A 14,785-nucleotide genomic window follows, 5' to 3' on the forward strand; every position below is an offset into this window, starting at 1 on the left:
AATTATGAAAGCCATACAGAAGGGCTCCTTGCATAGGAGTTTACACTTTAGGACTAAGAAAAGTTTATAATGTTGTAAATTATGTAACAGAGAAATTAATTAAATAAGGCATACTTAATTTGAGATTTCTACTTATGATAGGAGTAAGAAAATTTATAATATTGTAATTATGTAAAAGAGAAGGTAATTAAATAAAGAATATTTGAATACTGAGAGTTCTACTTATGATAGGGTTGACAAGAATGTTAGATATTATTAACCTGAACAGATGAAACAAATCTAGAACATTTTAACATATACATCACCATTTCGTTTTATGTGACCCTTGTTTGATTGAGTATGGAGTTTAAGAAAGAAAAGAACTTAAACATGCCATAACATTTGTGTTGCTATAAGACTTCTGAACCTTGTGGTTTTAAATATAACATTACATTTGTTTGGCTATAATGCTTGTCATTAAGGGTAAAAGGGGAAGTGTAAGTTAAATTGTTTCCAAAGTTAGAGTGGTCATTCTTTTTGGAAGAGAGTAATAGACTGAAGAGCAAATAGTGTTACATAAACTGGAATGGAGGGAGTAGTTGATTCGATTTCTTGACTTCTAATACTCCCTCTAAAACTTGAGATAATTAAACAACTTGAGTTTGCGAATCAAAACTAAAAAGTGGAGTCGAGTATGACAAGAGGAGCTACTGTTTGAAGATGTGGCACTTGTGATTAGACAATGATATGACGATTGATTGGATAGTTGCGTGGCCATCGTTGAATTGTGTGATCAGTGCATCTGAAAGTTTTAGCTATTAGAGAGAATTTTAATTGATTTATTTTATGTCTATACTGCCCCATCGTATGGTGCGCGATTCTTTTTATTGGGCCAAGCACTTGAGAATATTTTCTTTTTCTGTTTATGGTTGACACTCTCTCCAATAGCTTAAGTTTTTAGATGAGTTGATCACATAATTCAATGTGGTACCAACAAAATAGAGGTTCCTGAATTCAGTTCTTATTTGTCCCCATTGACAAAATATTACGAGCTGCTTGGCCCAATAGAAAGAATAGGGTCAGATGTAAGTGGGTGTGTTATAGACGTAAAGTAAGTAATAGAAGTGTCCTTTTAAGAACAATTAAATGGATAGTGACATGGCGCTGAATGGCTTATGTGTCTAAGGTGACACTGACTAGACAATGGTGTGTTGTTGAACGGCAGCACTATGCTGACTAAAACGGATTAATCAACTTAACAGGTTAACGGGTTCAGACAACTAACTTGTCTTGACAGGTTAGCTGTTGGGTGTTACTTGATAGGTTAGCTGAAATTGATGGATAAATCAACCCTAGACATATTTGCAATTCGCTGCCATAAATTTAGGACGGCGTAGTGGCTAGAGAACACCAGAACAGTGATGGGGATGCTAGAGTCATCATTGGTAAGAAGAGTAGTGTCACTCAAATGGTCATACAAATTAGGTGAGACTACTAAATTTGTGGAGCGATTGTGAGTTTTTTAGCAGGGTAGGCAGAACAGCTTAAGTCTCTCTCAGAATTGTAGAGGCCCTGATATATTTTAAAGTATAAGAGAATAAAAGAGAGTACTTTCATAGAGTTGATTGTTAACAACATACACGAGGCTTTTTATACAGAAGCTTAGGCTATTAAAGATGAGGATTTTTTTTTCAAATATCGGGGTACCTAATTATCACGATAGTTGTTTTGATGGGGGAAAAAGATCCTATTACTACTTATATGAAATACAGATGTATTTATAACTTTAGTATTTTGGCTGAATGAATTTTTGGTAATTTTCATAACAGATACCCTGGACTTGTTGGGCTCCCTTATTTTGTTTAAACAAGTTCAGATTTTTGTGATGTTTTTGGTATCTTCTTGGTACTGTTATTGCATACAAAATTACAAATACTTCACCTTATCAAATAAAAGATACATCACAATTCAGGAGAACATCCTATAGTATTAACCTATATGCATAGAGTGATTCTAGAACCAACATATACTTATAGGCTACAACATTCTCTTGACTTTCATTGGCTTGTACTACTAAATTAGTTGCTAAGATGTTTTTAAGGAAGGAATAATTATTTGCTGGTTCAAGTGAGGAGTTAGAGAAAGGTTGACAAGCTTTAAAGAAATTATACACATACATGAACAATAATCCGGTCAGTCGTGTGTTTACGTCTGTGTTTAGCTTTTGGATAGTGAGGATTTATGTGGCATGCCACAACTAGCTTGGGATTGAGATTATTTTTGTATATTGCTTTTGGATCAATTATTATACTAAAAAGCCTTCACTATGACATGCATATGCTAAAGTTTTATTATCTCGAAAAGAGATTTGCTTTTCCTTTTAGTAGGTATCTTTCATGTGTTCTTCAGTGGTATCCTTGATAAGAAGTTGTTTATGAGCCTTTTGTGCTAAGATCATTTAGAGTGCACACTGACTTTGGTGCACAGGGGGGATATTTAGGATTTAATCTATTTTCTCTTGTTCCTCACTGCTGAAATTGCACTCATGCATCTGTTTCTTTTAGGACGAATTACGTCAACAAAAGGAGGAAGAAATGGATGATTACTGCTCACAGGTAGTCCAAATGCTTCCTGTTCACTATACAAGTGTATGTGTTGTGATTATATAACTCATCAAGCAAATGGCATATAAACTAGGGAATACCTGTCTTGACCTTAAAATATTAACCTATCATGTAGGCTTGTATTAGTTGTTCTTGATTGAGAAAGTAGATATGAAAGGCATCAAAAGTACTAAGTTAATGGTACTTGGTACTTTGAAAATTGGTAAGATTCTTATGGTTTGGCAGGTTTTGCCCCTCTAAACTAAATTGCGACCAGTCACTTCGGTTTGCAGGATCAAGAAAATAACTAATTTTAAATGCTAACCTCACTCAGTGAACTGTAAATACTCCGTTCTATTATATTAGACTATGCTGTGAGTGCAGTAAATGAGTCTTCTTTCACTACCTTTTCTTAAATTATTACGAAATAACCATAATGTGGCCTTTTAAACTGTAAACTTATTCGAAATCATGTCAGGAAATACAATAACAAGTGTATTATGTACTTGACCAGCATAAATAGACGGTCAGTTTCTTTTGACTCTTGTGTGCATATTTTGGGACATTCTTTTTTAAATATAAAAGGATAACAAAATCAGGACATAAGGAGCTATACTACATTTATTTTGTGGAAGGGGAGCCTTGGCTTAACTGGTAAAGTTGCTGCCATGTGACCATGAGGTTACGGGCTCGAGCCGTGGAAACAGCCTCTTGCAAAAATGTAGGGTAAGGCTGCATACGATAGACCTTTGTGATCCGGCCCTTCCCCGGATCCCGCGCATAGCGGGAGCTTAGTGCAACTGCACCGGGCTGCCCTACTACATTTATTTTGTAGGACCTCTGAAATTGCTTTTCTTTGCCGGTTAGCAATTAAATAACAAGTTTGGAAATTACCTTTATGGTTGTCCTTACTAATCTTTAAGTTTGTGTGAACTTCTTGGAATATTTTACCTTGCTAGGCTCTTATGTTAGACCCACTCATGTTATTTACTATATGTTCATTTGCAACTGAACTGTGCAGCGGTTTTATTAAGTATTCAAGGATCTTTTCTTTTTCTGTTAACATCAGATCAGTTTTTGGCTTCAAACACTGGGATTTGGTCAAACAAAGTCATGAAGTTATTGATAAGGCAAATCCAGGAACTGTGCAAGCTCGAGAAAAATACTAGGCTAAAGTAGGGATTTGATCTGAACATAAACCTTGAGATTAATAACCAACAAGTACTTCTGTATTGATACGGAAGATGATCATAGCTGCAGTGCACTGAAAAATATTGCACCACTAACTCCTATCTTATCCTAAACCATAACAAACTCTGTGGACCCATCATCATCCTGTGCTTACAACATAAAATTGCATGACCTGTTTTAATTCCTAAGTCCCGCCAGTTTATAGCAGCAATATTTCCCCCATAAACCAACCGTTTTCCTCAAAGTTTGAATAAGAAATTTTGTACACAAAGAGTGGAAGTTCTGCCTTGTTGCATGCTCTGGTGTTGTTGACTACCATTGAACCAAGACTTTTGGAACAACCTTGTTCCCTTCTTGACAAGCCGGCAATCAAGGATGGCAATGGGTTGAGGGCAATGTGGGCCAGTGATGTTAATAACAGGAGGGTAGTTATTTTGAGCCATAGTTTTATGGCAAGGTTTGGGTTGAGAGACATGGAAGGTAGGGAGAAGAAGCTATAGGGCCAACTTTCTGCAAAATTTGGTGAGAGTTGTATTTTGAAGCGAGCTTATGAAATGGCTTTTGTGTTATGTAAAGGCATGTTTTCAGATCCGAGCCATTGAAATGAGGGAATTCCAACTTAGAAGAACGAGTCAACATGGTGTTACCTTGCTGGTAACATGAGCTGTGCGTCATCTTGCTCTCTGTGTGCACATGGCATCGCTCTTCGAGAACAAGTCTTGCCTGAAATTCCAGGGGAAGCTGGCTCCTCAACTCTATCTAGTCTTGCTCAATACCTTTGAACTCAACAAAGGCTTGCTCCATCTGATTTTGCCTCAAAAGCAAATTCTGCAGAGAGTTTTTGTAACAAATCTGTTAGATCTTTCGTCTCCGACGCTATTTACAATCAATACCAACTGAGCCAAGGACCTCTAGCTCTGATACCAAATGAAAAAACACATTTAGGAACTATGTAAGCTCGAGAAAATGCTAAGCTAAAGTAGGGAATCAATCCGAACGCAAAGCTTAAGAGTAATATCTAAGAGCTAATTGTGTATTGATCTGGAAGATGATCACAGCTTTAGCACACTGAAAAATGTCTAAATTGGCTGATATGTGCTATGTTGCATCGCTAACATACACCGTTATTTTATCCTACACCATAACAAGCTCTGGGACGGGTCAGCATACTGTGCTTACAACATAAGAGCTGCATGACCTATTTTAATTTTTCAGTATTCTTGCATCAGTTATTTCCCTTAGGGAGAGAATGCTACATAGTAAAATGACCACAGAAGCAAAAGTTCTTTTAGAAGTAAAGGTTCATTTATTTAGCTAGTTCAACCTCTGTATACGGTCTTGTGCTTTGCCCTTTGCCTATCTCTTCATCTTTGTGCATGAATTCACATTATCTTTTTATTAAAAATGATGATAGTATATGTGAAGAAAAGACGAACTAATCTTGTCCATTTTCATTGAGGCGGTTCTATCTGCATGATATGTCTTTATCCATATTCTTTAGAATTTAACAATTACTTGTTTAATCAATTTTCCCCTAACTTCATTTTTGTTTTTGTTTTTCCTTTTTCTTTGCTGATCAAGTTAGTCGCAATTCTTAATGTTTCCTGAAAGAAGTTATCCATAAACTTGTTCGTGATCTAATTGTAGATACCAGACTCTCATCTTTTCCACTTTTGACATCCTTAAAGAATGGTCTCCTTATTAGTTCTAAGGTAGCTTTTTGGTACAACCTTTATATCTGGATCCTGCTGGTATAGGTCCCTGTTCGACATCTGGTGTTCATGGTTCATGGTATTGGTCAAAGGTTGGAAAAATCAAATCTTGTGGATGATGTTAGTGACTTTCGTCATATCACGTCAATCCTTGCTGAACGACATTTAACCTCGTACCAACGTGGCACTCAGAGAGTCCTCTTTATCCCATGCCAGGTAAAGCTTTCATAGTTGGTCTATTAAATTTCTTATTTTGGGGTATGTTGTTATGAAAACAATCATTCGTCCTTGTGATGGAAAGAGTTCAGAAATTGTTTTTGACGCTACCTTGGACTATAACTATAGAGATCTCAACCATATTTTGTTTTATAAAACTACTTTATCGGAAGATCTCAATCAATAAAAGGCATCCCCGATTTGCTTGGAAGAGCCTTCAAAATGCTCCCAGGCACATTTCCCGAGTCTAGTTCCTTTTAGCTTTTCATGTCATTCGAGTCAACTTTCAAGGAGGATATTTCAGTAACTTGACCGGAATCTTTAGGTTTCATAATCCAAAGTTAAGTTCAACATAATATGGGAGAAGATACCATTTATTACAACTCAGGTTTTAAATCTTATGATTTTTAGAAATAGCTTGGGGCAGGAAGTATGGTTTGTTTGGATCCAGCATAGCAGGAATTTTATGAAGCAAGTAACGAATGTTTTATATAACAATGAGCATTAGAAGCATCTAAAATTAGTAAGTAGAATCATCTACTGGACATGTGATTCGGGGCCTAGCGATCTGAGACCATTTGTGATCTGCCCTCTGGTTGGTGGTCTTCCTTGAGATCATAAAAGGCTGAAGTAGGCCAAATCGAGGGTACCAAGGTTGTTTATGCTTAGTGGTGCTCAATAGAATTATTTCTGATTATCACCTTTGCTGCAGCTCTAAGATTTCCTGTTATATTCTTTTGATTTAACATTTCTTGTTAATTACAAGAATGCCTTTTCCCCCCTTGTCCCTTAGCATGTTTAAGTTTATCTTCTGCATTCCTGTTATATGATATTTTGGGTTTTTCTTTTGCATAAGTCTGTCCATTGCTGTTTCCTGTTGATTTGTGAATGTGAACTAACACCAGTTGTTTTTATGTTTCGACTGTGGGTACCACCAGTGGAGAAAGGGCTTAAAGCTTAGTGGTGAGACCACAGTTGAAAAAATTACTTTAGATGGTGTGCGAGGATTGCGTGAGGTGTTGAGTGCAACAGTGCATGATGTGCTGTATTACATGAGCCCCATTTACTGCCAGGCGATTATTGACTCGGTACCTCAAATTTGATTTCTGCTGTTCAAGTTTTCTCCCGCTGTCCTTTCCTCTTCCTGATGTTGCTTTGCTCTTTTGTTTGATTTACTGCCTATTTTCTTCTTTTCAAACTGGTGTTGTCTTTCTTAAATCCTATCCTAATAACAACTTAACTGGAAAAAAGAAAGAAAAATTCCGCCGTAATAACACTATTTACACTTGGCAGTGGTTCACTTCCTGGCTGTTGATATGTGAACCAACTGGTGCACATAACCTACTGCTTTCCTATTAATTGTAAAATGTCAGGAAAATAACTGTGCTCTTATGGTCTTATATTTGTTAAATTTTCAGAAGATGGGTAAATTAATATAATCGAAAAGGGTCATATTTGTCCCTCTACTATCGAAAATAAGCTCCATCTACCCTCCGTTTCAGTTTCTTAGTATAGCTACTCCTACCGTCATACTTTTAGACCGTATTCACCCCTCACCCGTTAAATCCTTCATCCCAACCTAAAAAAATACACGTGGCTAATCCTGGTTGGATAAAAGAACCCGCCAATCAAACCCACCCTGAAAGGAAATATCTGATAATATGTATCCCTATACGCCCGTTCACTTAATAAAATTTTATGCTTTATTAAGAAAAAGGGAATCCCTTTCTTCTTTGAATCTCTACTGTATGTTTAGCTTTCTTAAATATTTGCTGTGATGGGAGGAATTGCCCAGTAGCATTTGTCATGACGAAATCCTGCATATGCCGGATGACTAGTGTCAGTATATTATCTTCCAATGTTGCAAAGAAATAGTTCCTTTTTAAATGAAACGATACACGTGTAAATCACTCAAAGAAGTTATAAGTTAATATATTCTAAACTATTTACTGAATTTTAACTACAAATCATAATATAACTTATACAACAACAACAATAACATACCAAGTATTATCCGGGTAATACAAATTGAGAAAGTAACTTATATTTGAGAAAATTTTCTGTTATACAAATAATGTTGCTTCTAGGAAAACTGAGTGGGCACTAGGCATGCAGGATAAATCTTAATGCTGGAATAGAAATGTGGAAAAAAATATATCAAATGTAGTTTATTCTAACTTGAGGGATCGAAGGTTCTGCTTGTCAAAAAAAGAAAAAGAAAAAAAGAGAGAGACATGTAATGGAACAGCACTAAAGGCACCACAAATGATTCAACCAGTTTTACCAAATGAAAATGACAAAATACAAGGCTTCCCAAGCGTAAGGATAGTGACACAACTAGAAAGTGACTCTTAATGTCCTTCCTGCGGGACTTAGGGTATTGCATGAGTAGCATGACTTTCTGCAAAGAATTTGGTCACGAGCCTTTTATTATGTTTTATGAATTATCTATATTTACCCCTCATTTTGCTGTGTCGTTAATGTTTGGTTTCAATACCTATAAAGACATCCAAATGCACCGCTCTATGGGTGTGTGTAACCATGATGATTGGAAGTGTTAAATGGGGATGAGGTCATGAGGCAGACCTAAACTTGCATGGAAAGAAAGTTTGTCCCAAAAGATCTTTAATCTCTCAAAATCCATGCAAACTTGGCAGAAATAGAACAGAATGGAAGCAAAAGATCCATATAGGCGATACCACCTAGTTGGGGTTAAAGCTTAGTCACTATAATAGACTAAAATTTGGTTCAGCATTTGCTAGGATTTTTTTAGTTTAAGATTAATGTGTTAGTAGAAATTGTAGTAAACCTCTAATATTAACTGTTGAATAATGAATACTGGAAATGGAATGGTTCAAATTGAGTGAAATGGACAATCATGTAGCTTGAACCCAACTTCCTACGGGTTGAGGCATAGTTGTTATCCTCTTCGTTTCTGTGAGTACATTCTGTAGATGCCATTTTAGCATATTAACCCATTAATTTTCCTTTGCTTCATGTGATATGCATTAGCACTCATTATGGTCTATCAACTGCCTACTTTTAAATGTCTTTGGAACAAATCAATAAAAATAATTTTCATTAGTGTCTGGAGCTAATTGTTTATTCTCTATTCAGGTCTCCAACCAATTGAATAAGTTATACTTAAAGTTTCTTAAGAGGAATCCCGGTTATAGCGGAAAGGTATAGAGATGATTGAACCTGCAAAGTTTTCCTTGCTTATTGTTTAAGAACTCAATGTAAACAGATCATATTAAAGATATTAAAATTTCGTAAAATTTTCAGATTTCCTTATATGGTCATTCCCTTGGGAGTGTCTTGTCATATGATATCCTATGCCACCAAATAAAACTTTCCTCCCCTTTTCCCATGGAGTGGTTGTACAAAGAACAAAATGAGAATAAATCATCTCAGCCGGATCAGAGCAACCTATCTTTCGACCACAACTCTGCCTCCAGTTTAGATGATGAAAGCTTTACTAGGGGAGAAAATAAGAGTAATCTGTCAGATAAAGACAAAATGAAGGCAGAACCTAGTTCCTCAGACCCCCTGGAAGCTTGCACAGAGGATTTCTGTCATCCAGTGGGTCCTCCTGCTTCATCAGACTCAGACGAACCAGTTGCAACCGATGATTTCAAGCAATCTAATGATTCCTCAGCGACTGAAAATTATCGTGAGCCTCCTATTGATTGGACACATAATATCTATGAGAGGGACACGATAATTGATGCCGAGAAAATGGAAGATGCAATAGTTGAGTTTGATCAAAAGACAATTGATGAGGGAGCATCTGAAAGTGACAAAGATAGAACAATCAATTCACTGAGGGAAGAGGTAGTGTGACATTTCATTTTCTGCATGAAATTTCTCATTTGTTTTAATCTGTTATATCTACTTATTTTTCTTCGTCAATGAGACTGGCCCAGATTGATATGCTGAGAGCGAAAATCCAAGAGTTAGAATCTGAGTATGTAAAGAAAGGTACGGCTACACAGAATAAATAACCATTTATGGAGCTTGTTTTTTAACTTTCCAAAACTTCAAGCATATTTTCCTTGAGTATCAAAGTAAATGAACTTTATAAATTTCCTTGGAATGGGATGTGTAATGTAAGCAGAAAATGGAGGAACAAACACAGTTACAAGAAATCAATCTACTTCTGAAAGGCTTTCTCACGAGGAGAGTGATTCACCGAAGAGTTATACTCCACAAATAAGATACACAAAGTTGAAATTTAAGGTAATACTTCTCCATTGTAAGATTCTACTATTTTCTGGGGTGTGTTTGGCTAGTCTTGGTTGGACGTTGCAGTTGGACTTTCAATGTTCTTTAAATGCTTCCAGAATAAAGTCGTTAACCTTATTGAACTAAATGCTTGTATTATGCTTTCATCATTTCTCTAGTAGAAGATGTTTTGCTATATAGTGTAATTATCAATTTTCTTTGAATCCATAAACTTGTTTCTGATAATTTGATCTTTTAATTTTCGCGATTATTCTCCGTCCATTCTAGAAGCTCCAAGACATCTTCTAACTTTGGCTGTTCCGTTCTTTGGTTCTTTTATGAGAAGGTCGATACATATTTCGCTGTTGGATCCCCTCTTGGTGTATTTCTTTCTCTTCGCAATGCTCGTATTGGGATCGGTAATTCTTCTGCTGCCTATATTTAAGTGCATGTTGATTTTATTGCTTATTTTTACTCTGAATCTTGTGGAGGCAGTGGGGTATATACTCTGTACTTCTGTGATGAGCCTCTTGAATATATTACCAGTAAGCCTGTAAGGTTCTTGTCTGTTTGCATGAATGTTTCAGTAAGACATCTAGTGTTAGTTTTCATAGATCAAGTAAGTTTAATTTAACTAACATCAAAATCTGCTGACCTGTGTGCAGTATCAACCTAATCTTTATTTATCATGCAGCAGAAAGATTATCCTTCTTTTTACTTGTGTAACATTAAAAAATGTTTGTCAACTCCTCCTGGTGCATTGTGTTGCCTTTAGTTTTGCAAGTTCCAAGTATCCTATGGATCCTATAAACTCTGTCTGTTGGGGGTGGCTGGTGTCTTTTGATGCCTTGTTTACTTTATATGGGAGATATCTTAACTCATTTTCTTTTGGTACTAGGCAACTCAAGTTTGGAGTATGAAATATGCCAGTTCTTTTCTTCTCTCTGTTAAAGATGGTGGTGCATCTGGTTGCACTTAGTTATCATTTTTTATTTTCTGTTTTATCCTGGTATGGCAGGCAAGGGGAAAGATTACTGGGAAGAGGATAACATACTCGAAGAGATGCCAGCTTGTCGACAAATGTTCAACATTTTCCACCCTTGTGATCCCGTGGCATACAGGTTTCATAGTCGACATTGTTGCTATGTTTTGTCAATTTTTTTGTTAAACAAGCTCATGCCTGCTTCTCTCCTAGTTCAGATTAGAACCACTTGTCTGTAAAGAATATCTCAACAAACGCCCCGTCATAATACCCTATCACAGAGGTGGGAAACGACTGCATATTGGTTTTCAGGTAAGGCCTCCATAGTTACATAATTAACGTGTTAGGTTCCTTCTACCATCTGTATTAATGTGCATCCTGTTACTGTTTGGTGCAGGAATTTAAAGAAGAAGTAGCTTTGCGTTCACAGGCTTTTGCAAACAATATAAATTCTGTAAAGGTGTGTTTTTAATTTTTCTCCCTAGTTGTTTGTGTTACGATACATGTACGTAAGGGTTGTCTGTTTAATTGAGATGATAAGATTTGATATCACTCATTAAGAAGTTTGATGTCCTGTAACCTTGCAAAGATAGACACATGAAGAGTTAAATCTTCGGCTTGCTGCTAATGTCTTATGCTGGTTGAATTACAAATGACCTTAACAAATTTCAGAGAATAGCTGTTTAAAGCAGAGATCCTCGTATGACCTTACGATATCAATGAATGGCTGGTTAAACTAGAGATCCTTGCTGACTTGATTGCTTGAAATGGAGAACAGTTATTTGTTTAGTTTTATATCAGCTTATTGTTGAAACCATGAACTGAACGACTTGGATTATGCTTCTATAACTTGATACTCTCCTTCCAATTATCATGCTGAAAATGTGTCTTCTTCATATTTAGCTTTTTATGACATGCTTTTTTCCCCCACAAGTGCGATGTTTTGAATCTTTAAATATCATCATATCTGTAGGGGAAATGAGGTTTCCACGTTTTCTTTTTTCGTCCTTATTTGGTTGGTGTGGCATGAACTCATCTGTCATTCAAAGTCATTTACAAAGATTGGTGGATTTGCTCGTTTTATTGTTTAGCCTTATTTTCTATGGTTAGTTTATGGTTTTCGATTATGTCTCATGATGCCAATGAGTTTTGGATCTTAATGACAATTTTTAATCAGGTAAAGGTGATTACTCTTTGTCAATCAAGATACAACAATGGCGAAGATGGTAATAGAAGCAAGCATTTCTTATTCGTCTGCTTTCTTCATTTTAGATTATAGAACTTCCTCTTCCTTTTTCTCAGTCACAGAAGCTATCAGCTCTGAATCAAGCTGGAGCCTCCATCTCCCCAAAAAAACAAAAACACACTTTAGCTTCCTATCTTTCTAGGTACTGATGTGGCACTTTTTTGCAGAGGAGTCCCAAGAGTACCAGGAGAAAGAAGAGAGGTCGTATGGTTCAATTATGATGGAGAGATTAACTGGAAGTGCAGATGGTCGAATAGATCATGTTTTACAAGTAAGTTCATTCGCCATTAGACCTTGAAACAATTGTGCAATTAACATTTTGTCTTCCCAGCTTCTTGTGCAATTGAAGGCTTAATATTTTGTGTGGGGTCTTTCTTTCTACATGGCTATTCTTCTTGATTTTTCTACCCTTTCATTGTTTTCACTGTAGCCGTTCTAGTCATTTGGTGTTCATACTCTGTTATGTATGCTTCATAGATGCGGACACCAATGGCTTGTGTTATAAACCAAAGAAGTTCTATATTTCATATCTAGAAGAGAAGATTACAAGGCCTATTTATAATACTAATTCACCTAATCTATTAGTTGCCATACACCTAATTACACCTACTATACAACTCATATACATGTGCTAGCTATGATGTAGTACATGTGTATACATGTGCTACACAACTTGTATTACACCTACTATACAACTCATATACATGTGCTAGCTATGATGTAGTACATGTGTATACATGTGCTAGACAACTTGTATGTCAACACTCCCCCTCAAGTTGGAGCATATATATTGATCATGCCCAACTTGTTACAGATATATTCAACTCGAGCTCCATTCAAAGCTTTTGTGAAAATGTCTCCCAATTGATCTCCAGTTCTAACATGACCTGTAGAGATGAGCTTTTGTTGAATCTTTTCACGAACAAAGTGACAATCTATTTCAATGTACTTAGTCCTTTCGTGAAATACAGGATTAGAGGAGATATGAAGAGCAGCTTGATTATCACACCATAACTTTGCTGTCAATGTAGTTTGGAAGCCAACTTCACTTAATAGTTGATGTACCCATACAACCTCACACACAGATTGTGCCATAGCTCTGTATTCTGCTTCCGCACTAGATCGAGATACGACATTTTGTTTCTTACTTTTCCACGAAATCAAGTTTCCACCAACAAAAACGCAATATCCTGTCGTGGATCTCCTATCGGCTTTTGACCCTGCCCAATCTGCATCTGTGAAACACTCAATGTTAGTGTGTTCATTATTCTTATATATTAGACCCCGTCCTGGAGATCCCTTTAGATAACAAAGAATCTGCTCCAGAGCCGCCCAATGCCTGACTGTTGGGGAAGACATAAACTGACTCACAATGCTGACAGAGTATGCGATATCGGGACGAGTTACTGTAAGATAGTTCAGTTTCCCAACCAATCTCCTATATTTCTCTGGATCTTCGAATAACTCACCGTCTTCTTTCACGAGTTGTGTGTTAGGAACCATTGGCATGCTGCATGGTTTAGATCCCAACTTTCCAGTTTCAGCTAACAAGTCAAGAGTATATTTCCTTTGGGACAAGAAGATGCCTTTCTTGCTCCGTGTAACTTCAACTCCCAAAAAATACTTTAGTTGCCCTAAATCTTTCGTCTGAAATTGAGTGTGAAGGAAAGACTTTAGAGTTGAAATTCCTGTAATATCACTTCCAGTAATAACGATGTCATCAACATATACTACCAATAAAAGAATACCATCATCAGACTTTTTATAAAACACCGTATGATCGCAATTGCTTTTCTTCATCCCATATTCTAGAACAGCCTCACTAAATCTGCCAAACCAAGCACGGGGACTCTGTTTCAGCCCATAAAGAGATTTTCGAAGACGACATACCTTTCCACACTCCCCCTGAGCAACAAACCCAGGTGGTTGCTCCATATATACTTCTTCCTGAAGATCTCCATGTAGAAAAGCATTCTTTATATCAAGCTGATGCAGAGGCCAATCATAAGTAGCTGCCATGGAAATGAATAATCGAACAGAAGCTAACTTGGCGACCGGGGAAAAAGTATCCAAATAGTCGACTCCATAGGTCTGTGCATACCCTTTTGCAACAAGATGTGCCTTAAGGCGAGCTACTGTCCCATCGGAGTTAAACTTAACAGCAAATACCCACTTGCACCCAATAGCCTTTTTGTTAGTGGGCAGATCGGCCAACTCCCAAGTACCATTCTCATCTAAAGCCATCATCTCTTCTATCATTGCATCATGCCAACCTGGGTGGGACAATGCTTCACGAACAGTTTTAGGTATCCTAGCAGAATCTAATGATGCAATAAACGAGCTAGAAGAAGTAGACAAATGGTCATAAGACACAAAAGAAGAAATAGGATAAGTACATTGTCGTGTACCTTTGCGAATGGCAATAGGAAGATCCAAACTAGGATCTGAAACACAGGAGGTTGGATCTACCGACGAAGCAGAAGTAGGTAAAGGATCGGGTTCTGAGGTTTGTTGTCGCCTGGTATACACACGAAGAACAGGTGGCTGCTCGGATGGTCGATCGAGGGAAACGGGTGACTGAGGAAGAGGTGTTGGAGAACTAACTGGATGTGTGACAGTGTAGACCAAAGTA

The 14,785-nt window shown here is 36.9% G+C and overlaps 1 protein-coding gene across 1 annotated transcript in view; it reads left to right on the plus strand.

Annotated features, from left to right (window-relative positions):
• LOC107781286 (phospholipase SGR2) overlaps window positions 1–14,785 on the plus strand; it is a 44,352-nt gene that overhangs the window by 21,426 nt on the left and 8,141 nt on the right. The window contains exons 8-20 of the mRNA XM_075237060.1: window positions 2,544–2,594; window positions 5,531–5,701; window positions 6,640–6,789; window positions 8,819–8,884; window positions 8,987–9,535; window positions 9,628–9,682; window positions 9,819–9,940; window positions 10,272–10,344; window positions 10,944–11,046; window positions 11,126–11,219; window positions 11,305–11,367; window positions 12,085–12,133; window positions 12,321–12,424. Coding sequence (XP_075093161.1) covers window positions 2,544–2,594; window positions 5,531–5,701; window positions 6,640–6,789; window positions 8,819–8,884; window positions 8,987–9,535; window positions 9,628–9,682; window positions 9,819–9,940; window positions 10,272–10,344; window positions 10,944–11,046; window positions 11,126–11,219; window positions 11,305–11,367; window positions 12,085–12,133; window positions 12,321–12,424 — 1,650 coding nt within the window. The remainder of the gene's footprint in view (window positions 1–2,543; window positions 2,595–5,530; window positions 5,702–6,639; window positions 6,790–8,818; window positions 8,885–8,986; window positions 9,536–9,627; window positions 9,683–9,818; window positions 9,941–10,271; window positions 10,345–10,943; window positions 11,047–11,125; window positions 11,220–11,304; window positions 11,368–12,084; window positions 12,134–12,320; window positions 12,425–14,785) is intronic.

Source organism: Nicotiana tabacum, chromosome 18, assembly GCF_000715075.1.
Source record: "Nicotiana tabacum cultivar K326 chromosome 18, ASM71507v2, whole genome shotgun sequence".
Classification (NCBI taxonomy): domain Eukaryota; kingdom Viridiplantae; phylum Streptophyta; class Magnoliopsida; order Solanales; family Solanaceae; genus Nicotiana; species Nicotiana tabacum.